At 35.2% G+C, this 25,995-nt stretch overlaps 1 protein-coding gene across 4 annotated transcripts in view; it reads right to left on the bottom strand.

Moving 5' to 3' along the window:
• Positions 1-25,995, bottom strand: part of EDEM3 (ER degradation enhancing alpha-mannosidase like protein 3) — a 69,160-nt gene that overhangs the window by 12,078 nt on the left and 31,087 nt on the right. Inside the window, exons 7-18 of one of the 4 annotated variants that reach the window (XM_030302406.1) lie at positions 25,421-25,555; positions 23,061-23,166; positions 16,624-16,721; positions 15,020-15,145; positions 14,732-14,815; positions 13,008-13,091; positions 12,345-12,469; positions 7,154-7,319; positions 6,751-6,905; positions 5,731-5,830; positions 3,462-3,653; positions 1,961-2,126 (exon numbers count right to left, since the gene is read on the bottom strand). In XM_030302406.1, the coding sequence (XP_030158266.1) occupies positions 1,961-2,126; positions 3,462-3,653; positions 5,731-5,830; positions 6,751-6,905; positions 7,154-7,319; positions 12,345-12,469; positions 13,008-13,091; positions 14,732-14,815; positions 15,020-15,145; positions 16,624-16,721; positions 23,061-23,166; positions 25,421-25,555 (1,537 nt within the window). Of the gene's footprint in view, positions 1-1,960; positions 2,127-3,461; positions 3,654-5,673; positions 5,831-6,750; positions 6,906-7,153; positions 7,320-12,344; positions 12,470-13,007; positions 13,092-14,731; positions 14,816-15,019; positions 15,146-16,623; positions 16,722-23,060; positions 23,167-25,420; positions 25,556-25,995 lie in introns of all 4 variants that reach the window. The other 3 variants (XM_030302404.1, XM_030302405.1, XM_030302407.1) reach the window with 3 other exon arrangements.

Below are 25,995 nucleotides of genomic sequence, written 5' to 3'. Positions count from 1 at the left end.
TAAAACTAGAAAAAACAAAATACTTCATCAGAAACAAAAAAACATAGGAAAAAGAAATTATAATACAAGAAAGCTTCCTTTTAAAAATTAAATTTTCTGAGAATAAAGATCATTGCCTCTTGTTTACCCAGAGGATTCTGCTACTAATAACTACTAAAGACAACATTTGACTTGACAAACCTCACAGAGAATACCACAAGAGTCACAATTTATAGGGAAAATGGTAACTATTCCACTTATGTTCCAGACTTTACTTTTTTATATTTTAAAGTCTTGGTGAAGAGGTGTTCAAAGTGATAGTGATGACAAGCATTAAATTCTTCAATAAAAGATATCTCTGTGTGGAAAATAAGGATAGAGAGATGATTTGAGCGGAGCATCAGCAACCTGTTTCTGTAATTGGCCAGAAAGTGAATGTTTTGGACTATGCAGTTCTCTACTCCATTACTGTGGCTCAAAAGTAGGCACAGACAGGAGCGCCTGGGTGGCTCAGTTAGTTAAGTGTCTGGCTTTGGCTCAGGTCATGATCTCGCGGTTCATGAGTTCGAGCCCCACATCGGGCTCTGTGCTGACAGCTCAGAGCCTGGAGCCTGCTCTGTATTCTGTGTCTCCCTCTCTCTCTGTCCCTCCTGGCTTGTGCGTGCGCGCATGCACTCTCTCTCTCTCTCTCAAAAATAAAAAAACATTAAAAAAATTTTAAAGTAGGCATAGACAATAAATTTTTTTTCATTGAAAGAAATCCTAATATTTTATTTTAAACGTCCTAAATTATTTTCATTAAAATAAACCTTAACATATATTTTTATGTTTTATTTATTTATTTATTTTCAGAGAGAGAGAGAGCACACGTGCGGGGGGGGGGGGGGGGGGGGGGGGGGGCCGGGAGAGAATCCTAAGCAGGCTCCACACCAGCAGTGCAAAGCCTGACGTGGGGCCCGAACCCACGAACCGTGATATCATGACCTGAGCTGAAACTAAGAGTCAGATGTTTAACTGACTGAGCCATTCAGGAGCCCCTAAATCCTAATATCTTATTTTAAATGTCTTTTTATTTATCTTGAATTCAAAAAGGAAATCTATTCTAATAAGAAAAAATTCAAAAATAGATCTCCCCTGTGAGAGACACTATAAAAACTTAACTTCATAATTAGGATGTGACCTCAGGTCTTCTAGTTCTGAATATAAACTATTTACTTATAGTGTCAAAATGCATATTTTCCCTGACAGTCACGGACTGCCTGTTATAAGTGATTTTCTATGCAAAATAAAAAAGCAGAACACACTGGTTGAAATGCAGAGGTAAAATGATTTGAGTTTGTAATTTCAGTGGAAAAAGACCCAAGAAAATAAAAATTTGCTTGCAATTAGTACTTATACCTATGGTATGTAAGCCCTTATGCTAAGAAATTTTATGTATTATTATCTTCAAACCTTACAACCACCTAAAAGATATTTATTAACATTTTCACTGGAGCTTAAAAAGAAATTCTATTGAATAAACTGATAAACTAAAGCTGGGCCAAGGCCAAGGTTACACCATGATCTTGTGGCAGAGCCAGGAACTGTTCCCCCATGTATTTGACTCCGAACCCTGCAACTTTGTGGAGGAATGAGTATTTTTAATGGCTCCCCACTGGAGGTGACAGGGTGTAATTCTTGCCTTTAAGGGGCTTTGGATCTCAAAGCACATTTTTTATCCATAGTGTTGGGTGCTTTGGGGTACCCTGCCTTCACACACACTTTCACTGGCATTAATATACAGAAACCTAAATCCAGACTTTCAAAAAAGATACAAGATACACAGAAATTATTAAGAGTGTCACTGGATTACCCATCCATTACACTGACTAGTGAAGTAAAAATAATATGATGAATTCCAATAAAATTTTGAAAAATACAAGGAAAAAATCCTAAAAATCATCTCCTCCTCATCAACACAACGGCACAGAGGATTACTCACCAATAACAATGCCACCAATGGCACCAGCATTCTGAATGTTGCGTGCCTTTTCTGCAAACATGCACTGTCCTCTTTGTATCAAAGCGATTTTTCCCATCACTGCCTCGGGGTTAGTAAGCTCTGAACAACCATTGTATGGTTTACTGCTTGCAACAAATCCTCTCGTCTGTCAGAAATAAAAGTAACTTAAATATTCCTTTATCTTCTCAAATCACTCACTATCTAGAGTTTTAAATAAGCCTTATTTCTTTTCTAATGATAACACATCCAATATATAAATTTTTGTTTTGAACATTTTGCATATCATATAGTACCCAACTGACATTTTACTGTGCTCTGCAGTTTATAAAGCATTTTTACATAAATGACTAAATCTGATATTTATAAAAACTCTAAGAAAAATAATACAGATGATATTTCCATTTTACATATGGGGAAACTGAGACTCCGTTTACCTAGTATGCTCAAAGACACAATGTTAGTGAGTGGTAAAGTTGGAATACGTAAATCTGTAGGCAGTTTCACTATGTACCCACACCCACAATTAAAATAGCTGGTAACCATTTTTAAATCATCACTGGTAGCCAGAAAAAATTTTGAAAGAGGAAAAAATTGGATTTAGTCTACATGAATCTGTAAGCAGTTCTTCTTCTAAGAAAAATTAAATCCACTAGAGAACTGACTTTAAAGATGCTAAAATAAAGATGTTTTAATATCCCTCTCTTAGAACATAAACTCCATGAGGGCATGGCTCTTCATTGGCTTTGTAAACTTGATATACAGCAAACATCTAATAAAACAGTGTCTAGAATATAGTAGGGACTCAATAAAGAGGTGCTGAATGGATGAGTCAATCCACAAACCTATATAGCTTTAAAATACACATATAAAAATGGCCTAAATTAGGGGTAATGGAGTTCAAAGACCATTGGCTTTAGATGGTCAGGCTACTTGGGTCTGGTCCCAACTCTGCAACCAATTAGATACACTTGTGCACTGTTTAGCAATGCAGGTCTTTGTTTCCTGTGTTAAAACTAAGGGGATGGGCTAGCTTAGTGGTCTTCCTATTGGCCTGGTGGGACCTCAGCATCACTCTCCATAGCCACTTGGGCCAAAACACCTCTGCTTTTAGAGCTGTTCTCTACGTTAAGGCTCCAAGTTACCTTATTGTTCAACAAAAGGTTCTAGTAGTGGTTAGAAAGTCCCAAAACCCATTGTTAGATAATTTAAAGATACTAAATTAGAGAACAGGCCAAGAAATGGACAGTATCTAAACAATATTTTAAGTAAAATCCTATAAGTATGTTGTATACATAAATTATGACTCAAAATTTTCAAGGTATGTTTTTAACTTTAATCTTCTTTAATGTGGGAGAGTGAATATTTAGGTTTTAATAAATTAAATATTTAGGTTTAATAAATTAGAGCGACTAAGAAATTAGATAATACTTACACAATACTTTAACTTCAATTTCAACAAGTACATTGTAAGTGTACACACCTCTTTATGTTTAGACAGATCTAGCCCAAACTGAGCTGGTCCAGCAGTCAACACTACCCTGCCAAAAAATGGGTGGGAAACAATCTGTACAGCTCGTGGAGGTAGCTGCTGTTCTTTCTGTTGCTGACTTGACAGTTCAATCATCTCCTGCATGAACCTCAACCCATCTTCAGCATCAATTGAACTAGCAGCCTAGGAAAAAAACAAATTCATTTTATCCTTTCCTTATGAAAACTTTCAACTTTCTGATTTCTTAAATACTACTACAATAATTTTCCCTTTCAGTTTTGGTCCCTATCAAATATTTTATGGCTTTTTTTGTCCTCAAAAATATTACTTCTGGAAATATTTTCTGAAGGTAAATTTATAATCTTTATCAATGTCTCTTTCACTGTTCTACAAACCACTGATACAAATGGGAGTATTAGACTTCCACCAAATGCTCAAATGCTAATACTATGCTTGATTTCTCCCCACTGCTTCCTCTTTTCAGAAATAAACTTCATACCTGACCCACACTTCGCTTCTTTGGAATTACGAACCAACAACCAGATTAAATTCAAAATATATGTATCAGGCTTCTATTAGTGCTGGACTCCAGCACTTCACTAGGAAGTGGGGAGATAGTCTTTCACTTTAAGAAGTTTGTATCCAGAGGAGACAGACATGTAAAATTACCTATGATAAAATTCTCCGGTGGGAAAGTAGACTAGCAGCACAGACAAGGGAATGATTGATTCTGCCAGTGTGGATCTGGGAAATATTTAGAATGACATGTGAATTGAGTCTTAACAGAGGAAAAGCTAAAGAATGCCTGACTATGGTAGAAAGAAGGTGGATTCCTGAGACTGTACAGGAAAAGCCATTTGGATTTGACAGGAGTCAGAGGATGAAAGAAAACAGAGAGGGTTGGGACACAGAGACAAGTTCAAGCCTATCTTGATATGTCCAGTTTCGGTGACTTAGGAGAATGATGTTAGGGTCTACTGAGACGGACAACAAAAAGGAAAAGAGATGGACTGAGGTGGGGACAGGAAGAGATAATTAAATCAGGTTTGGACAGATTGAGACGGAGATGCAGACACGTATGACAGGCAGACTAAAGCTGAATTAGGAGTCAGGGTTACCTATGTGTATCTAAGAAATCATGTGTACAAAGACGACAGCTTAACTTGTAGAAACGGAGGAGACTGCTGAAGAAGAGTATAGAGAGAAAAGGGTATGATCCAGGTTCTTTGGCAGTGCCTACGTTGAGTGGTTGTACCAAAAAAGGAGAGCTCCAAAGGAATCCACAAAGCAAAGAACAGAAAAGTAGGAAAGATGTATGTTGCTGGAATGCCCTGGAAGCCAAGAAAGGGATAGGTTTTAAAAAGAGGTCAGTCAACAGTTACAGAAAAATTCAATCAAGTAAGGATTAAGAGGCCATTGGGTGGTAATTATGTCATTGGTGGCGTAAGTAAAAGTAATGTAGTTAGAGATGTCACTCCCACTACTGAGAAGTGACAGTAAGTGAAACATAAGGAAGTGGATAGAATACTCTTTGAGGAAGGATGGATGTGACAACAGAGATGAAACAGAATTCCGAGACAGAAACTAAGGTTGTGGGAAGGCTGAATTTAAGGGATACCTGGTATGGATCCAGGTTGAAATTATTTAGCAAACTATGTAGTTTTCTCAGAATGAATATACTAATAAGCTGGGTAATTAAAAGGCCTCATGTTATGAAAGCTTTTCCAGCAAAAAAACAATAGAATTTTCCCAAAAGGGAAATCTGTTATCTTTCCTAGGCATAGACATGTACATGCAACTTTTGATTTCCATAATGAATAAAATACTTAGATTCAGGAATGTTTTGGAAACTAAAATACTGTAAACTACAGAGATATTAAAACTAATTATTAGCTTTTAAGATTATGCTCTAAATTATGGAAAGACAAGGGGCTGAAAAACAGGAAAATGTGGATTTTAGCCCTACATTTGACTATAGCAATTTAAGCAAACTACCTAACCTTTTTGTGATTTAATTGATCTAGCCTATGAAAGGGTTGAATTACATGGCTTTCCAAGATACCTCTCCAAGTCCTAAAATTCTAGAATGATTCTCTAAATCATCTATTAAAAGTTTTTAGAAAGCCAAATGTCATTATCTTATTCAAGCTAATGAGACCACAGAGGGCAGAGATGGTATCTAATTAGTACAGCAATGGCTTACTTGGATTGCATGTTGAACCAACTGGACTCTCCCATCTTTGAGGTGAATCAAACTCACCCCCATCTTCTTCAAGATTTCTAAATGTTCAGGGTTAGTGGCCATGAAATCTCGGGCTCTCAGAGGGGGTTTAGCTCCACTCCTGAAACTCTCCTCTCTGCTAAAAGTAATTACAGACAAGGTTTAAAAAACTACAAATCAGAACTGGGGAAAAACAGAAGGCAAATAAAAATAATTGTAGGTATTTGCAAAATTGCTAGTTATAGAACTAGTGAAACTGGAAAAAACTGGAAACAGTTATTTTCCCATATATTACTTAGGTTATTAAGTGGTATAACTCTCAAATATTTTACAATTATCAAAGCATGTATATTATCTGCAGGACTGTCTTAGTCAACAGCCTTATAAACTATTTGAAGGTACAGGATAGGTTGGTTTGGGGATTTGTTATTACCGATTTCTCCCTTGAAAAACAGACTTTTCTCCCAATACTTTAAAAGTAAAACAATACTTCTATCAGTGAGTAACAATACTCAAAAATTTTTTTTAATTTATTAATGGCTTTTCAATGTAACTATTTGGGAAAAAATGAACTCATTAAGCCAAAAAAATTTATTTAAAAATCAAGAATAAGTACTTCATCAAAAAATAAAATCAATTAAAACAAAATCTATACTTTCCTTATGTAGAAAACACAGTTAAAGGAAAAATATTTTTTAAATATTTTCTACATATACAAGACATGTGGAAATGTCTGATGGAAATATTCTGGGTAAAAATGAACTACAGAAGTTAAAAACTACTATTGCCACCCACTGACCATTAATACTTAGTTCATTAAACAAAAGATACACCATAATAAATTTCCGTAAGAAAATTTCCATAAGAAAAAGACATTACTGCAGAATAAACTTTTTCATATAACTTTACCAATGAATAACTTTTAATTACTGGTAACTATATGCTTCAATATTTTTGGTCTAAGTAAACGTCTTTTTGGCTGTTATATGTTCCTTACATTCTCTATCATTTACGAACAATTAACTTTAATATTAACAAATATAAAATAATACATCTTACACTCTGATGATGCCTCTAGGACAGCTCTTATCCACCACATTTTTCAAGGGTTCACGAATGCTCTGAGCATACAACGGATCATTAGGGAAGAGAATCTGAGTGTTTGGACAAGTCCAATCAAAATTACTGTCATCCAGTTCTGTATATTCTGAAGTCTACAATATAAAAGAATGTTATGTAAATAAAAATAATTATTTTACTTAACATTACAGCTTGTTCAAATGAAACATTAAATGAAATATAAGAATATATAGGATGCAATAAAGGAGACAAAGAAAATATCAAGTGTACTTTTCCTCCTACCATACATATATTTATTGAATTCTATGCACAGATTACTTTTCACTTGGAAAAATAAACACATAAAAGACAATAAAACATTTAATTAAAAAACATAACCTACTGTATTCTTCTTAGAGATGCTTTGATTTGTAGTAGAGAGCCAAAGAGGTAACAGATGAGCTTCTGTTGTAAAGATGTAATCTTCTATGTCAAAGATAATGTCTTCTTTATCGGCAAATAACAGGTAAAGATATTTAAACATCTCAGCCAAGAAGAAAGAATCCATTCTAAAATAAAAGGTCATAATTAAATCTTAGAACATAAAAATATTCAAATACCAACTATCTGAAAGCCAAAGAGTCAAGGTCAATAAACATGTCTATATCAATTTAGATGTCCAAAGTACTACAGAATCCATCTATCCCCCGGTGGTAATAGTCTTGACTCCAAGCATATTCCAAGGAAATGAAAAAGACCAGAGGGACCGCCTACCACACAGGCACACTAAATCTTGTCAATGGTGCAGACAAGATTTTCCTATTGGCCTTCCAATGAAGGAGAGTTTTCCATTTTTTCTACAGAGAAGCAACAAGAGGGAGGTAATGCAGATGAAACTTTACTAGTAAGAGCCATACAAGAATTGTCAATTAATATTAATTAAATTGGATAAAGTAATACAATTTTGATGGAGTTCATGATGTAGACACTTAAGTTATATACAAGAAGGTTTTAAGGTAAAGGAAATCATTTCTAAAAAATTACAAGAAAAAAGTACAGCACAAAATCACAGGGACTATGATTCTAACTGTAAATATTTAAATACCTGTCAAGAAGGGAATACAGAACAAAGGGAATAAAAATATAAATATATGACTTTACAAATGATTCAATGTTATAATGTTTTAATAAACATTTTAAAGAAAAGCTTTTAATAAAATCAAAAGTGGCAGAAAAAGCACAGCTGTTAGATGTAGTTACAGTAACATGAAATTTCATTACATTTACTACCTCCCAAAGAGTCCTAGGTTTTGGTGGTAATAACTTGTGGCTTACTGGACAGATGACATAGTTTTACATCTCCTGCCAAGCACAAGTCCTGGCACACAGTAGGCACTCAATAAACGTTTACTAAATCAAATGAAACTTTTAGCAGTATTACAAAAAGAATGAACTAGAGAGGCAATGGAACACAGTGATAAGAACACAGGCTCTGGAAAAAGAAAAGGCCTTTCACTGACTAGCTGTGTAATCATGGGGATATTATATAAGGACTGTGAGTTTCAGTTTATTTTTTTGTAAAGGACATAACAATACCTGCCTAACATTGGGGTGAAGACTAAATGAGATACTCTAAGTCCATTATTTAGCATAGCACCTGGCATATGGATAAGCTCAGAACACAGCTATCCTTATTTTTCCTACACATCAATGATGTTTCATTTTTGGATGACTTTCATTACTCACCTGTAATGTCACAAAATTTTTTGAACATTTTATAATCTTTTCAGAATAGATAAAACATGCCCTGTCAACCTGCAATATACTTATGATAACGGAGAGCTACTATCATGAAAAAATGTTAGCTTGAGAAGTATAGACTGATGAACACAGTGTTGACTTGTGGTGAATTGTAGAACTGATTATGAGACAAATGATTTGGAAACATTTAGAAAAGAATGGAGACATGATAGATCACTACAGTATGAGTTGGGTAAAGCTAGCAAACTGGGTATCTTATCATATAATCTCATTTGTATTAAAAAATCATTGGGGTGCCTGGGTGGCTCAGTCAGTTAAGCATCCGACTCTTGATTTCAGTTCAGGTCATGATCTCACACAGTTCATGAGTCCGAGCCCCACATTGGCCTCTGTGCTGACAGCACAGAGCCTGCTTGGGATTCATCCCCTTCTCTTTGTATCTTTCTCAAATATAAATAAAAATAAAAGTAAAAAAAAAAAACCAACCCAGAAATGCAAACATATATGCAATAAAACTGTCTGGAAGACTGTTTATCAAATTGCCAACAATGGTTATCTTAGGGCTGGCAAGTAAGGGAAGTGTCTTAGCAAAGATTTTCATATTATTTTTTTTTTAATTGTCTTTTTACATTTATTTAGTTTTGAGAGACAAAGAGAGACAGCGTGAGCAGGGGAGGGTCAAAGAGAGAGGGAGACACAGAATCAGAAGCAGGCTCCAGGCTCCGAGCTGTCAGCACAGAGCCTGATGTGGGGCCCAAACCCACGAACCGTGAGATCATGACATGAGCCAAAGTCGGATGCTTAACTGACTGAGCCACGCAGGCGCCCCTTGATTTCAGTTCAGGTCATGATCTCACACAGTTCATGAGTTCGAGCCCCAGGTTGGTTGGGCTTTGCGCTGACAGCATGGAGCCTGCTTGGGATTCGTCTCCTTCTCTTTCTTTGTATCTTTCTCAAATATAAATAAAAATAACAGTAAAAGAAAAAAAAATGCAAACATACATGCAATAAAACCGTCTGGAAGACTATTTATCAAATTGCCAACCGTGGTTATCTTAGGGTGGGCATGTAGGGGAAGTGTCTTAGCGAAGATTTTCATATTATTTTTGCATTTAAATTCTTTCCAGTGATCATTATTATAAAGAAAATACAGATAGTCCCATTCTGAAAATTGTGTGTGTGTGTGTGTGTGTGTGTGTGTGTGCACGCGCGTGTGCACATGGGCACAGGGACACTGGTGAGCCAGGTGACAGCACTGGTAGATCTGTAAAGGAATAAGCAACCAAATGCAAAGAGCTTGTAACCTGCAAACTCTCAAGTTCCACACCATAAGGTACACTGGTCTTGGTCCTAACCAGAATTCTTCCTGGCAATTTAGATGGAAATTTTCTAAGGTACGCTTAAACTGCAGCCCACTGAACTTAGGTAATATGTTAAATGACTAAGATGAGATTCAAGCTCTCTTTTAGGTCTAGAAACACATACACATACACACACCCCAACAAAACCAAATTTTGCTGAGGTAAGTATAAAGTTCTAAGTTTACACTAAAGAAAAAACATCATTTACTCAAAAGTAGGGTGGAGAATACCCATTTGTCAGCAGGCCACAAGTAACTGAGGTCAATTGGCTACAAGTTCACCGTGAGGTGAATATAATAAAGCTGCTAAAAAATCTAAAGCACATCTAATAACACAGAATGATGAGGATTACTACTTCTCAACCTTTCGTTCGGCCAACTGCCTAAAAGATCCAATGCTGTCCTCAATGCTGTCATGAGGAACAGAGTTGATGAAGCAGTGATCCTCAATTGAATAGAGGGTGTAAACACATCAGCCCCTCAGAAAATTAGCAACCTTACAACTGTTCTTAACAGTGATGTTTTTGCCAGGCACATCTTAAGTGTGATTAATTCTGGACTTGTTATTTTAAGAGATACTCTATATTTTGGAATATGAAATCAGATTAGGGCAAAGGCAGTGGTAAAAGGTCTAGAAACAACATCATGTAAGGAATATTCACTGGGGAAAAAAAGAAGAATGTTAAATTTAGAAAACTAGAACTCTCTAAACAGGATAAATCATGTCTTCCTCTGTAATTCTTCAACCTGTTACCCCTTTTTTCCACCACAGCACAAATCACATGGTTGCAATTATGTCTTTATACACCTATCTTCTCCACTAACTGTTAAGTCATGGGAGGGCAGGAATTGATTCTAATTTCTTTTTCCATCCCCACACCTAAGTGTGGTGCCTGGCATAAAGAAGGTATTTAATTATTGTTCCTTGAATGAACTGCCAGAATAGCATGGTGTTCAAGAGCTTCGTGTTCTTAGAGTTCAAGTGTTGATGGGAATCTGGACTTAACTTTACTAATGTGTGACCTTAGGTAAGTTCCCCAATTTCTCTGTGCCTCAGCTTCTTCATCTATAAAATGAAGATTATAGTAGAAGTTACACTTCAGAGAGTTCAAGATCAAATGAGTTAAACACAGAAAGTGCTTAATCAGAAGAGTGTCCGGGTGCCTGGGTGGCTCAGTTGGTTAAGCATCCAACTCTTGATCTCACGGTTGTGAGATCGAGTCCTGCACTGGGGCTCCATGCTCAGTGAGGAGCCTGCCTGGGATTCTTGCTCCCTCTCCACACCCCCGCTGTGCTTGCATACCATCTCTCACTCTCTCTCAAAAAAAAAAAAAAAAAAAAAAAAAAAAGAGCACCCAGAAGGTGGGAAGCAGTGAATAAATGTTAAAAACAAATACACAGCCTATTTACTTTCATTTCTTGCTGGTATCTGCATGCCAGTTTCTAAAAACCTAACCAGTTTTCATCAGCTATGATCAGGGAAGTAGGTCCCAAGCCTCATTAATTATTATCTAAATACTCGGAGTGAAGGACTAAGGGATAACTCCGAGTAGATGACGAGTGCTGTGTCTCACCTGCCTCTAGTCCCTCTGCCTCAAAGTCCTTTTAGTACTTCTTCCTAACCCTTGTTCATCCTTCAAGATACAAGAACCTCCAGTGGTCTTCCAGTGACCGTCACATCCCAATTTGCATTTCATGTCCCTTTAATATGTTTCACAGCACTTACACAATGTTTTAAAATTTATTTACCCATCCATTCTCAGTGATTCAAAGATGGAAAAGACATGTCTTCCTATCTTTAATCCTCAAAAACTAGTATAACTCTGGCATATAAGACACCTTATAAATGCCTATGGAATGAACATTTGCTAACCAAATAAATAAATTTTAGTGTTCATTAGAAATGTGTTGCTATGTTCTGGACAGTTAAAATAACTGGAATGTTAGTGACTATCACAGTAACCAAAGTATGCTTTTTATAGCTTATTTCATGCCATCTACATCTATCAGTAACCAATCAAACAGAAACTGCCAGTGGTCTTCCCTAGCCTCCAAACCGGCAACAGAATAAGAATATACATTAACCACGATACTACTTTGAGGAATTCTTGACATATATCATAATTCAGATCATTCATCATCCTGGTAACAGTTTTTATATTATGTAAAGTGTCAGAAATTAACACAGAACACCCCATTCCTAATACTAAGGTTCTGATATTTAATAATCATTTGTTCATCTGTGTAAAAATCATTTGAGCACCTACTATATGCCAGGCACTATGATAAAAATACAAACTTTTCAAACAATTTTAAATCAGCCTATTCAAGAGAGTTTAGAAATTAAACACGACGAACTAAGTTTTGCATCTTCAAATACCCTTTGTAAAGCTTATCTGAATTCTACCTAAGAGTCCTATTTTGTGTTGCTGTAAGTTACCCTGAGGAAAGGGGATGTTAGGAATTGTTTTACCTGTCCTCATGACTTCCAGTACGAACATCCTTCATGGCAGCAAATCCGCAAGGCACTCTAGCATATTTATTTAAATTTTCAATAAGTGTTTTCCCTACTTCAAGGTAGTAAGGATCTCCTGTAGCCTATTAAAAAGGAGAATATATGTATACATATATATAGCTTATATATTACCATACACCCACTCATTTATCAGATATTTATTGAGTACCTACTAGGTGCTTAGGCATTGTATCAGGCACTGGAACACAGGTTACATAGAACTTAGCTCTGAAAATAAGCCATGGATCTGCTTTATGGAATTTCTTAAACACACAACTGGAAAGATGTCCAACTATATATCTCAACCCTTAGATAAAATTTTTAATGCCCAGAAAGGTGGGCTGATTAAAGAAAGGTAAGAGACATGCTTTAGAAAGCAGCTTTCAAATATAAAACTCTATATAGAAATGTTTATACAAGTATTTTGAAAAGACAAAAAACTTAGATGTCAATTCTTACATCTTTCAGTAACTACGGACTAGATGAATTAAAACTGTAACATATCCAATCATTATAACATTAAACAAGCAGTCTGAAAACCCAATTACTATTATAAGATAGTGAGATATCCAACACAAAATGGGTGTTAAACAGCAAAAAAAAAGAGGTAAAATAGCTTACTTTGTACAAGAAGTAGGTACTTTCTGCAAATTCTGGTCTTAAAGGATGTTGAGCCCAATGTACCCTGAAATCTGTCGTAAATGCCTGGTCAAAACAACATATAAATAGGTACAGTAATGTGAGTTAAAAAATAAACAAGTGACTCCAGAGTATATAATAGCACATGAATTAGACCACAAACAATTTAAAAATAATTAAAATATTGATAACTTTCATCTACAAAATGAAAATTTTCATCGCTTAAAATCCCAATTCATTTTTGGTAAGGTGCTATTTTTACCAATTAAATGTAATTATTTTTGTAAATGATCATTGTGGCTATTAGGAAGCTTAGAGAAAACTATGAAACTCAATAATGCCACTACATGGGCCTTTGTGTTTTCTTTTTCCTTATCTCCATTTTCCCCTCTTAAGTCCCTAGTTCTTATATTTCTATGTTGGCATTTTAGCATACACTTTTTTTGTAACCTCAAATCCTCTGCAGAGTGAGACAGAGCATTAGTTAAAAACTACACTAGTCTCACTTGAAATTATTCACTAACAGAGCCAACTGGTTAAAAAAAAGATTAAGGGGCGCTTGGATGGCTCCATCAGTTGAGCATCCAACTTTGGCTCAGATCATGATCTCACATTCATGTGTTCAAGCCCCGCATCAGGCTCTGTGCCGACAGCATAGAGCCTGGAGCCTTTGGATTCTGTGTCTCCCTGTCTCTTTCTGCCCCTCCTCTGCTTACACTCTGTTTCTGTCTCTCAAAAAAGAAAATAAAGTGTTAAAAAAAAAAGATTAAAATAAAACTAAAACTTTGTTTTTTAGCTTTTTTAAAAGTTATTTTTAAAAGGGGGGAGGCAGAGAAAGAGGGGTAAGAGAATCCCAAGAAGGCTCCATGCTCAGCGCAGAGCCCGATGTGGGGCTCGATCTGAAAACCGTGAGATCATGACTTGAGCGGAAATCAAGAGTGGGATGCTTAACCAACTGAGCCACCCCAGCCCCCAAGACCAAAACCTTTGTGGGAACCAAATAAAACTTCATCTGCGGTAAGACGTATTTAGTTGAAATGTCAGTTTATTCAGAGTGAATGCAAATTTTATACAATGCACAGTCCTACTTACTTGAAGGCTAATATAACTATACTTTCTAAAACACTTTAGGAATGCTCAGATATCCCACAGTGTAGGGAGTAAGCAGCGACAGAACAAGGTCACACATGAGTTTGAAAATTTTTAATGGTACATTTCTGGAAAGCCAAAATGTGTGTTATTAAAATCTTGCCATATCAAGCTAGAAATAATATTACTAATATATAAAAACCAGGCAGTCTATGTGATCAGCAAGAGTATGTTCAATGTCTATCATTTTCATAAAATAAGCTTTAGAAAATAAAGAGTAAAAAAAAGTCTCTCTAGCTGATGGATATATGTGAAAGTTAGAAATAGACAATGCATATCTAATGGCATGGATTAGAAAGGCTGAAAAATACTAAATTGGGTTTTTGGGTTTTTTTACACAAAAGTCCAGCATTACCTTAAACTTGAGTTCTTTTGGTATATGAGAAAAAGGAAAAACATATATAATAGTTTATAAACCAAAAATAAATGGATATACTATTTAACCGGGAAAAAACAGAAAAAGAGAATAAACCAACCCTGAAGATGACACTTGGTACATTATTAAATTAGCAAGTTACAGTATATATAAATTAGAATTCCAAAGATTATTTGCTTACCTCTGGTAGGAAATTGTGTTTTTTAATCACCTGATACAACATTTCATGAGTTTCAATGGCAGGTCTAATATCCCCCTTTAAGACCTAGAAGTCAACAATAACAACAAAATTACCTAATAAAATAGGAATTGATTTTATCTAGAGTCATTATATACCTAGAAAAATGCACATTAATACATTTTAAAATGTGACTCCATTTTGGTAATTCCATTTTAGAGGTCACAATGTACTTCGTCATTCTACGTTAATATTAAGAAAGTACAGTGTTTTGTTTTGGGGTTTTTTTACCTGCAAACCTGGAAAAAAGGCGAGCAAAGCATCCATCCAAGTCCGAGCATTGAGCATTGGCTTGTGGATATGCACATCAAGTAGAAGAGGTGGCTGGCTAATGTACCTCATTATGGCATCGTAATGCTAGAAGATCACAATATGTGTTCATGAAAGCAGATGAAAAAAGATGTACTACTCTAAAAACAGCATTTCGTTAAATCACGCTGTGAAGAAAGTAAAGCTGAATTTATATATAAATAAATTTACTTAAGTAATTATGTAAATATTTAAGTTATTCTGTATGGGAATCTTTCTAAAATATATATACTCCCCTGTGTTAATTCTGATACAGAATATTAAAGTCTATAGTTAATATAAGATCTTCGGAGGGGAACAGATCTGAACATCCCATCCCTGATGGGATGTCTTTTATGTTCTTAAAAACTCTTTTTCCCCTTCTTTTATCTTCCTCCCTTAGATATGTCTCAGCTTTGACAACAACAGGTTGAGCTGTTAGTCAATGAATGGTAATGAGCCAACAAAAATAATCTGTTCTTGTTCACCTCAAGAAAATCTTATAGTAATCTAATAAACAATATATGATAGTGTTTTTTAAAGTATTCAATCGATAACTTATTATTGGGTCTCTTATTGGTTTTTCCTAACTTGTATATTATTTAATGACCATTACTGAGTATCTGCTAGATGCTGAGACATGGCTGTAACACTTCATATGCCCTAGCTCATTTAATCCTTCCAATATCTCCAGGAATGGTACTACTATTTCCATTTTATGGATAAGGAACAGAGACCAACAGTGTAAAGTTACTTGCCCAAAGTCACAAAACCAGTGGTACAACCAGGATTTAAACTCAGGTAGAGCAACTCCCATACTTCAGTCACTACACTGTATTGTCTCACAGTAATGTGGGTGAATTGATGGGTGCACAAACAAATTATAAATAATTTAAAAAAAACCCATAGTGATACAGCTGATGAGTTTGCTGTACTGATTTCATTTTGCTTCAATTACAAAGGCAATCCAATCAGGTTTAGTAATCCTTACCCTTCTCTCTTAAAACTATGCCTGTAATTCTGAGCCAGACTTAAGACTTACAGACCTGCTTTTGAAATGAACACTCACTAGTTTCTCCTAGGTATCCAAAGCCCTGTATGCTTGATGTGATCAAGGAGCAGGTCAAACTTCCAAGTTTTCACAAAGAATTGGAATCCACAGGAAAAAAATAACTAGTAATTTATTCCAACAAATTCTCTTCATGCGTAGAAGATTAGGTAAAACTCAAATCTACCCATTTTCTTACTTACTGGCAGATCTTAAAAACTTCTGATAAGAGATGAAAATGAAAACTTTTGTAAGGAAAATGAAATTGAAATTAGTTTACAATGAAAAACTTTGTAAACTAATTTTTGTAATTTATACAGTTTTGTCCTATCCCTGCCCAACATCATCAGGGAATACTGACACACACACACACACACACACACACACACACGTTTAAAAACAAATTATTTCTCAGATTGCCACTCAGATAATTGAGCTTCTATCAAAATCTGGCAAATAAAATTGGCTCTAAAATTAATATAAAATTGGATCAACTTACTGTATTAAATCTTTCCAGAAAACTGTCATCTCCAAGTAAGACATAGGCTTTCAATAGATATTCATAATATGAATCAATCCCTGCTCCAACTCCACTATCTATGGAAAAAATACACATAAACACAATTCTTTATTTAAAAAGTCTTAAAAACTCTTTACAGAGTACAAGGGAGGATATTAGTACACTAAGAATGAAACACTGGTCTAAACATGAAATTGTGTTTACAGTAAAAATTCAACATTTACAGAAATATTAACCCTACTATTTGAATAACCGACAATTCCTTGCTGATGTTTGTATGTTTACAAAAAAAAAAAAAAAAGACTCTTACTTTGCAAAACTGGTTACATAAACCTTATTTAAAAGCAGGAGAGGTGCCTGGGTGGCTCAGTGGGTTAAGTGTCCGACTTCGGCTCAGGTCATGATCTCACACTTCATGAGTTCAAGCCCCATGTTGAGCTCTGTGTGACAGCTCAGAGCCTGGAGCCTGCTTCAGATTTTCTGTCTCTCTCTCTCTCTGCCCCATCCCTGCTCACACTCTGTCTCTCTCTGTCTCTCAAAAATGAATAGAAATGTTAAAAAAAACTAAAAAAAAAAAAAAAAAAACTAAAAAAAAAAAAGCAGGAGATACTAGTTTTTGTTTTTTTTTTTTTTTTTTAATTTTTTTTTCAACGTTTATTTATTTTTGGGACAGAGAGAGACAGAGCATGAACGGGGGAGGGGCAGAGAGAGAGGGAGACACAGAATCGGAAACAGGCTCCAGGCTCTGAGCCATCAGCCCAGAGCCCGACGCGGGGCTCAAACTCACGGACCGCGAGATCGTGACCTGGCTGAAGTCGGACGCTTAACCGACTGCGCCACCCAGGCGCCCCAGGAGATACTAGTTTTAAGAAGTTTTTCAAAGCTCATTTTCTTAGTGAGAAACTCCAAAGAGGAAATACTAGAGAGGACCACTGTGCAATTTTTTTTAAAAAAAATTATACCCTTAATCAGTAAGACATCAATCTGTAGAGTTAGAGTAGATATGAAATCAAGACTGCAGCTGTTTAGAGGTATCAATTCTTCCCCTCCCCCCCTTTTTAAGATTTTAAAGTAATCTCTACACCCAACATGGGGCTGGAACCTACAACCCCGAGATCAAGAGTTGCATGCTCTACTAAGCCAGACAGGCACCCCACTAGAGGTGACAATTCTAATTGCTGCACCTAGTGTGACTAGTGGCCTCTTCCTCCAAGATCATCATTAAAATGGACCAAATAAAGAAAATAAAAACCTGTAAGAAACCTCGCGGCAGGAGCAGGGAAGGTGGGGGAGAGGGTGGCCTTGGCCAGGAACAGAAGGCGGCCAGACATGGCTAAGAAAGTCAATCAGGTGGGAAACTGCTAGAGCTTTGCAGATGCTTCTGTCCCACCACTGTCATAAGACACAATGTCTCCTCCTATCCTTGCTACAACTCAGTCTATGTTCCAGGTATCCTCAGGGTAAAATCTGGGCATCATAGAAGCCCTGCATAAGGAACTGAACAAAAGAGTGGCAGACTAATTTTAGACATTCTTTCCCCTACTTTTCCCCACAACTGAGGCTAGTGAATTACAATCTAAATTATAATTACAATCTTACAAATCCCTATACCCAGGGAACACTCAACGTCAATTGAATCAGAATCTCTAGGAATCTAAGCATCAGTGTTTTTAAAAAAAATTTCTTAGAATTCATCCCTAAGATCACTGAGGATGACAGGGAATGGAATCTGATCTTTCCACAGAGTAGGTGACAAAGAACATGAACTTGTAGGCCAAAAACATTTAAGAAGCATGACTTTCTAAAAATAAAAAGAATGTACTAGAATAAGAACTTATCAGAACAAGAAACAGAACAGGAACACCCATTTTAAATTATTTAATTTTAAAATTAGCCAAACAGGGGCATCTGGGTGGCACATTCAGTTATGCGTCCAACTCTTGATCTTGGCTTGGGTCGTGATCTCACAGTTTGTGAGTTCAAGGCCCGCATGGGGCTCTGCACTGATGGTGTGGAGCCTGTTTGGGATTCTATCTCTCCTTCTCTCTGCTTCTTCCCTGCTTGTGCTCTCTTTCTCTCAAAATAAATAAATAAACTTTAAAATTTTTTAAAAAATTTAGCCTAACAAACATACTAAAGAGATAGGAAAGATATTAGCAGTAAAAAATAAGGAAAAAAAAATTTTTAAGTAAGTTCTCCACCCAACTTGGAGCTTGAACTCACAACCCTGAGATCAAGAGTCACATGCTGTATTGACTGAAATCAGCCAGGTGCCCCAACAAGAAAAAAAATCTTTAATCAGGCAGAAACATATGGAATAAAAATACACAGTTAAAGTAACATAATAGATGGGATATACAGCAGAAAGGATGCAGCTGAGGAACAGATGAGCCAACTGGAAGACTAGAAGCAATCTTCCAGAAGAAAGAAAAGGCAGGGGGGGAAAAAATATATATATATACATATATATATATATGTATATACATATATATATATATATATATACACACACACACACAAAGGCTAAGACATACAGAGGATACAAATAGAAGTGATTAAGATAATAGGAATTGCAAAAAGACAAATAAAAATGAAAAGAACATCCAAAAATAAGATGAAAAAAATAAAAAATAAGACCAGTTTTCAGCAATTAAAAACATAAAAGATTTTAGGGGCGCCTGGGTGGCTCAGCTGGCTAAGCGTATGACTCTTGATTTTGGCTTAGGTCATGATTTCACGGTTGGGGGATTGAGCCCCATGTCAAACTCTGTGCTGACAGTGGGTAGCCTGCTTGGGATTCTCTCTCTGCCCCCCTCCCAAATAAATAAACTTAAAAAAAAAAAAACCAACAAAGATTTTAAGTAGAAAGGACCCATAGAATACCAAAAGGAGAGCTAAAGAATATTTTACATCTAAAACTATAGTGAAATTTTCAGAAAATTTTCTTTACATTCAATTGTTTTTTAATTTTTAATGTTTATTTATTTTTGAGAGAGAGAGAGAGAGAGAGAGAGAGAACACAAGTGGGGGAGGGGCAGAGAGAGGGAGACACAGAATCTAAAGCAGGTTCCAGGCTCTGAGCTGTCAGCACAGAGCCCAACACAGGGATCCAACCCACGAACTGTGAGATCATGACCTGAGCCAAAGTCGGACGCTTAACAGACTGAGCCACCCAGGCACCCCTCTTTGCATTCAATATTCTTAATCTTCGAGAAAGAAAGAGTAGATCATACACACAAGGGCATAAAAATCAGAATAATATCAGATTTTTTAGCAGGATGTAAGAAGACAATAGAGTTGTATTTTTAAAGACTTGAAGGAAAAGAACTTAAACAGAAAATTATATACAGCCAAACCTTCACTCAAATACGAAAGCATAATAAAATGACTGTCAGGCACTAAAGGCCTCAGTAGCTATTAAAGCTACTGAAAGCAGGAATAATTACTTAAATAAGAAGAGAGGCAAATCTAACAGATGTTGCGAGCAATATACAAAGTACAAGTGAGCAAATACCTTGATGGTCTGTTACCTTTAAAGGAAAAGGAGGGTAGCACTAAGACCAAAAGAAAAAAGAACACATTCAGAGTGAATAAGAACCAACTACGTAATATCAATATAATGGGAAATGGGGGGTGGGGCGAGTGGAGACAGAGACAGGAGAACATGCTAAAGTCCATGTCTTACTAGAAGGTAAATATAAGTTTCATTTAATAACAAAAAGATAAAGAGAAAACACACTGATTAAAGTGGAACACATTGAAATTACAATTAAGATAGTATAAGCCCAAATATATTAAAAATAGAAGTAAATGTGAATGGACTGAAATCACCAATTAAAAGATAAGACAAATTGGTTTTTACAAACCTATACATTTTATAAGAGTTATAGCATGAGCACCTGCAAAGACTCAAAGTAAAAGGATAGAAAAAACACTCATCAGGCAATTAAACAACATAAAGCTGATAGAGCTGTACTGCTATCAGATTAAACAGACTAAAAGACAAAAAGCATTATTAGAGATGATCACTGCATAATGATGGAAGGTTCAACCAAGAAGAGAGCAATTTTAAATGTATGCACCCAATAAAATAGACCAGTGCACCAATAGAACTATAGGCAGATATTAGTCCATCATCTTTGTCAGAACCGTTATCCACCTTTCTTAATTCTTGAGAGTTCAAGCAAACAAAATCAGCAAAGATCTGAACAAATTAAGCAAATTGATATATATAGATATCTACATACAACAATTAGAAAATACTTTTTTAAGCAAAATGTTCACAAAAACTGGCTATGTTCCAGGCCAAAAAGAAAATGTCAATAAATTTCAAAGGATAGTTATCACATAGATCGTAAGTATCACATAGGTATCAACACTATTTTTTTTTATAAAGTGAGGTTTTTTTAAGTTTATTTGTTTTGAGAGAGAGAGAAACCCAAGCAAGCTCCACACTCTCAGAGCAGCACCCAACTCTGGGCTCAATCCCACAAACCTCGAGGTCATGACCTGAGCCGAAATCAAGAGTTGGATGCTTAACCAACAGAGCCACCCAGGTGTCCCTCAATATTTTTTAAAAGCACAACTGGGGCGCCTGGGTGGCGCAGTCGGTTAAGCGTCCGGCTTCAGCCAGGTCACGATCTCGCGGTCCGCGAGTTCGAGCCCCGCGTCAGGCTCTGGGCTGATGGCTCAGAGCCTGGAGCCTGTTTCCGATTCTGTGTCTCCCTCTCTCTCTGCCCCTCCCCCGTTCATGCTCTGTCTCTCTCTGTCCCAAAAATAAATAAAAACGTTGAAAAAAAAAATTAAAAAAAAAAAAAAAACACAACTGAGTAGAAAATGGACAAAATACAAAAACATCAATATTAAAAAAAAAAAAAAAAGGAAACCTATATGACCACTAAATACGAAGAGGTGTTAAACATCATCAATGGTCAAAGAAATAAAAATGAAACCACAATGGGAAATCATTTTATACCCATTTTATTGCAAAATCGTTTTTGAGTCTGACAATACTCAATGGAGAGGATGTTAATTCGTGGGATCTCTTATATGTTGCTGATGGAAGTATAAAGTGGTGAAATGACTTTGGAAAATGATGTTGAAAACAATTTTGACATTATCTCCTAAAGCTGAACATTAATTTATCCTATGATCTAAAACTTCCACTCCTACATATATAGCCAAGAAAAACTCTTAAACATGTACAACAGGAGAAACATAAAAAATATTCACAGCACTATTATTCACAACAGTAAAATCCTGGAAACTATCTAAATACTTAGACTGTGGTTCATTCATCCAATAAAATATTAGACAGCAGTCAAAATAAAATGAAATATGCCTTCATGTAATAATATGCATGAATCTTAGCAAAATCATATTAAGTGAAAGAGTCTCAAAAGTATACAGGACATAGGATTTTATAAAGTTTAAAATAAAGAAATGTACTTTTTAAGAATACATACAGATGCAACATAACTTTATTAAAAGCAAATCATCAGTCATAAGAATGATGACTATTTCAGTTAGAGAAGGCAGAGATGTGGGATTGCACAGGAAGAGAGAGTCAAGGACCATACGCAGAAGTGCATGTTGTCAAGTAATGGATGGCCCATTTGTAGGTCCTTACTACATTCTTAAAAATGACTAAGCAAAATGGGCCATGCATGGACCAATGATGAGTGTGTCATAAACCAAAAATTATGATTGAAAATTAATTCTGATGAATTTGCACTTCAGTTCCAAGCAGATTACACTGTTTTCTTTTTTTGTTTTGTTTTTAAATAGGCTCCATGCCCAATGTGGGGCTCCAAGTAAGTTTAAAAAAAGAAACTGCAGAATTCTGAAGCCAGAATTCAGATTAGTTTCAGGAACCCTACAGACAAAATTTGGAAAAATCTTCTATAATACTAAATAGATAATAAGTAAGATAATCTCCTTAGGAATATTCTAGTATATTTCCATTCATCTATGTTTTATAGGAGTGTCTTATAAAGATTCATTCATATTCTTTATATAACACTATATTTGGTTTGTTCAAATAACACTTGTCTCACGAATCCAATTCATTTTAATAAGGGCTGGTGATAACATTAAATACAGATTTCCACTTAATGTGAGATGGCTGAGGTATTCTGATCCTCTAGTTCTCAAAGGAATAGTTCTAGTGTTTCATCTACCCTATATCTATAATGCTATACCCAATAAAATATGAAACAAAACAGTAAGCCCATCTAGAGTAAGTGTGCTATTATTTGACACCAAAGAAGAAAATCAAGTTAAATTAGTTAAAATTCTAGAAAATCTGGTGAAAAACTATGCTTTATACTGTCCCAAAGATTATTTTAACAAATGAAAATCCTTTATTTCCCAACCATTCTGAGGATATGAAGGCTTAAGAAGCCTGACTTACATACCTTTTCTTACCCAATCTCCAGTATGAATATTTATAGTCACGCCTACTAAATTACTACTTCGCTGTCTTTTTTCCCAGAGAAAATCAAGAGCTTTTCTTGCGTATTCCTATAATTAAAAAAAAGAAAAGCATACCTGAAGAACTCTATGTCTCTGGAAAACAGGAGACAAAGAAACAAAAATCAAAGGCTCACAGCATATTTTAAGAATTAAGTAAAATTCCTAAGATAAGATTTATTATATTAAACTTCCTTACAAGTAAAATCTTGGCTTTTTTTCTTTCAGCCAATCAAGTCTAGTTAAAAAGAACAGGTCTAAAAATGCTATTTAGTGGTAGTGATCTCACTTTGAGACCATCATGTTCATCTACTCTGATAGTGCAAGTTCACATTCACACATGTATTATTATATTAATTGCTGCCATAATTAAATGTACTTGCTAAAATAATGCCTATCATTTAAATACTAAGTGAAGATCTCCTTAGATAGTCTTATTTAGAGAATTAGAAGAGAATTTCAAAGTTCGTATGTCATCTTTGAAACACAAACAGGCATTTCAAGAGCCCACTTCTTAAATAGCATAAAACTTTGTTACTGAAGACTAAATATATTAACTAGTATTCATTTGGCAATACCAAATTTATAAGCTTATGATACCATTTTTTTCCATTTATTTTTACCCATTGGACACTAAATTAAAATAATTTCTGATCAAATTCTTGGCTTTGGATGAAAAAATGTTACAAAAGATAAAAGCAAAGGACATTACAGGAGAGTTAAAATTAATTTCAGAGCATGACTCTATTTAGCTTTGGAGAAGTACTTCTGCAAAAGAAAAAAAATCGTTAAACCAATTTGCCACTTTGTAGATCTAAGAGGAGTGTAAAATAGTCTTAACTCTTGATTCAATTTATTTATGCTGATTTTTTAGAACAAAGCAGATTATGGCTTTAATTAAACACTAGAACTTCAGGGCCAGAAGTTTCATAATTATATTTCCCTATTCCTATCTACAGTTAAGAAAACAGGCCCAATGAAATCAAAGATTTGTCCAAAGTTTAAACCTGAATTACAGGACAACTAATATGAGAATTCTTATCTCTTTATTAGATCAACACCAACAAACTTTTTCTGATAAGGGCCAAATACTAAATATTTTAGGCATTACGGGTTATACAGTCACTGCCACAATTACTCACCTCTATCACTGTAGCACAAATGGAGTCATAGACAAAAATAAATAAATAAGCATGGCTGTGTTTCAATAAAACTTTATTCACAAAAACAGGCAGTGGCTGGATTTGGCCCGGACTGTTGTTTGCCAACCCTATATTAGATCAATGCTCTGTCAACTGCATCAGGTTGCTTCTCTTACAATAAATTAACGTATAATCATAAGTTAAAAAGATCATAATTTTCAAGAGACTTACTCATAAATACAAAATCGACTAGTGGAAAGAGTATGGACTTTGTATTTAGAAAGACATGGATTCTAATTCCAATTCCACTCATTCACCTATTTGCTGTGCATCTTATCCTCTTTAAGTCTCACTTGCCCATCCTATACATGCATCAATATCTCAGAGTTTGTAGTTTGAATTAAGACAGTATGCAAAAATGACTATACTTTTCAATGAAAGGAAAATATGTCAGCAAAATACAAAATAAACACTAAACCAAACATACACATACACACAAAGACCACTTGACTTATTTTAATTACACTCAGATCCAATGTCTTTAAGTATTCCCTATTTCGGCTTGTTCTGTGTGCCATCTGCTGAATTTTTAAAAATTTTCCTAAATCATATGTTTGAAAAAGAGGGTATTTTGTGATACTATTGCACTATAGTGACATGCTTAAACATACAGATAAAATTAAAGGTGTGAGACACAGCTAGTCCACAACATATTACTTAGGGAATATTAAGTCTTTTAGATAAGAAATAACATTAACCTTGGAGTAAAAAACTTACAGCTATGACTCTGTCAAGACAAGAGTAAAAAGTTCACTGTGTTTCAGTGAAGCTTTCAGAAATGCAATAGACCATCTAGAAGTAGAATAAACAAAAAGACAGTTTTTCATATAAGACATTTGTGATATCAAATTCATAGAATATAGCTAAAAGTCTTCTAAGAATAGAGCTAAAAATTTCCAGAAATGCAAAGTTGTATTTAACATACAGCTACCTCACAATGACTTCTGGGGTTTTGACAAAAACCATGTGATGGAATCCAGACAAAAGTTCCCTAAACTAACAGTACTCCTCCAATTGATAATCCTCATACTTGACCAATGAAAAAAAGATATAAAGTTAGTTATGTCCAAAACCCAAGAAATCAAAGACTATGAAAAGCAAACCTCAAATATTGTTGCTCCTGTGAATCGACTTAAAGCAGCAAACTCAAGGATCAAGGTACCTGCACAAGCTGTACAGGTATCTGTCTCAGTTCCTGTCCGAGCTTCTGGTTTTCTGATACCAAACTTTAAATTAATCTAAATAAAATCAGAAGATTATCATTAGCAACTGTCAAGAGATAATGGCTTCTGGATAAGAGATTATTTTTCAATCAAGATTTTTCATCAAATCATGGAAATAATTAATAAAATACCTAAACACTGAAATTTAATCTGATGATCTTTGTGACTTTCCAATTTAACATCTAGTGAAGTATATACTACCGTACATATATTCATGGGGTAAGTTTTCATTTATGTCCTTCCTCAGTGAGACCAAAATTAAGTACCCATTTAAGAATTACATAGAGAAAATACCTTCCAAAACAATTTTATTCTCTGGACAGTTTAAACCAGTTAGTACAAGAATAGGATATTAGACTAGCCCTAAGAGAAATTCAGTTTAATTGAGAATTTGTGAAAAACCAGTACTATATTAGCCCTCCACAGTGAAAAAACTGATTAGGTATGGGGTGTAT

This window comes from Lynx canadensis, chromosome F1 (assembly GCF_007474595.2).
Source record: "Lynx canadensis isolate LIC74 chromosome F1, mLynCan4.pri.v2, whole genome shotgun sequence".
In the NCBI taxonomy this organism is placed as follows: Eukaryota; Metazoa; Chordata; class Mammalia; order Carnivora; family Felidae; genus Lynx; species Lynx canadensis.
The sequence above is the reverse complement of the archived record's forward strand: the minus strand, read 5'-3'. Positions and strand labels throughout refer to the sequence as shown.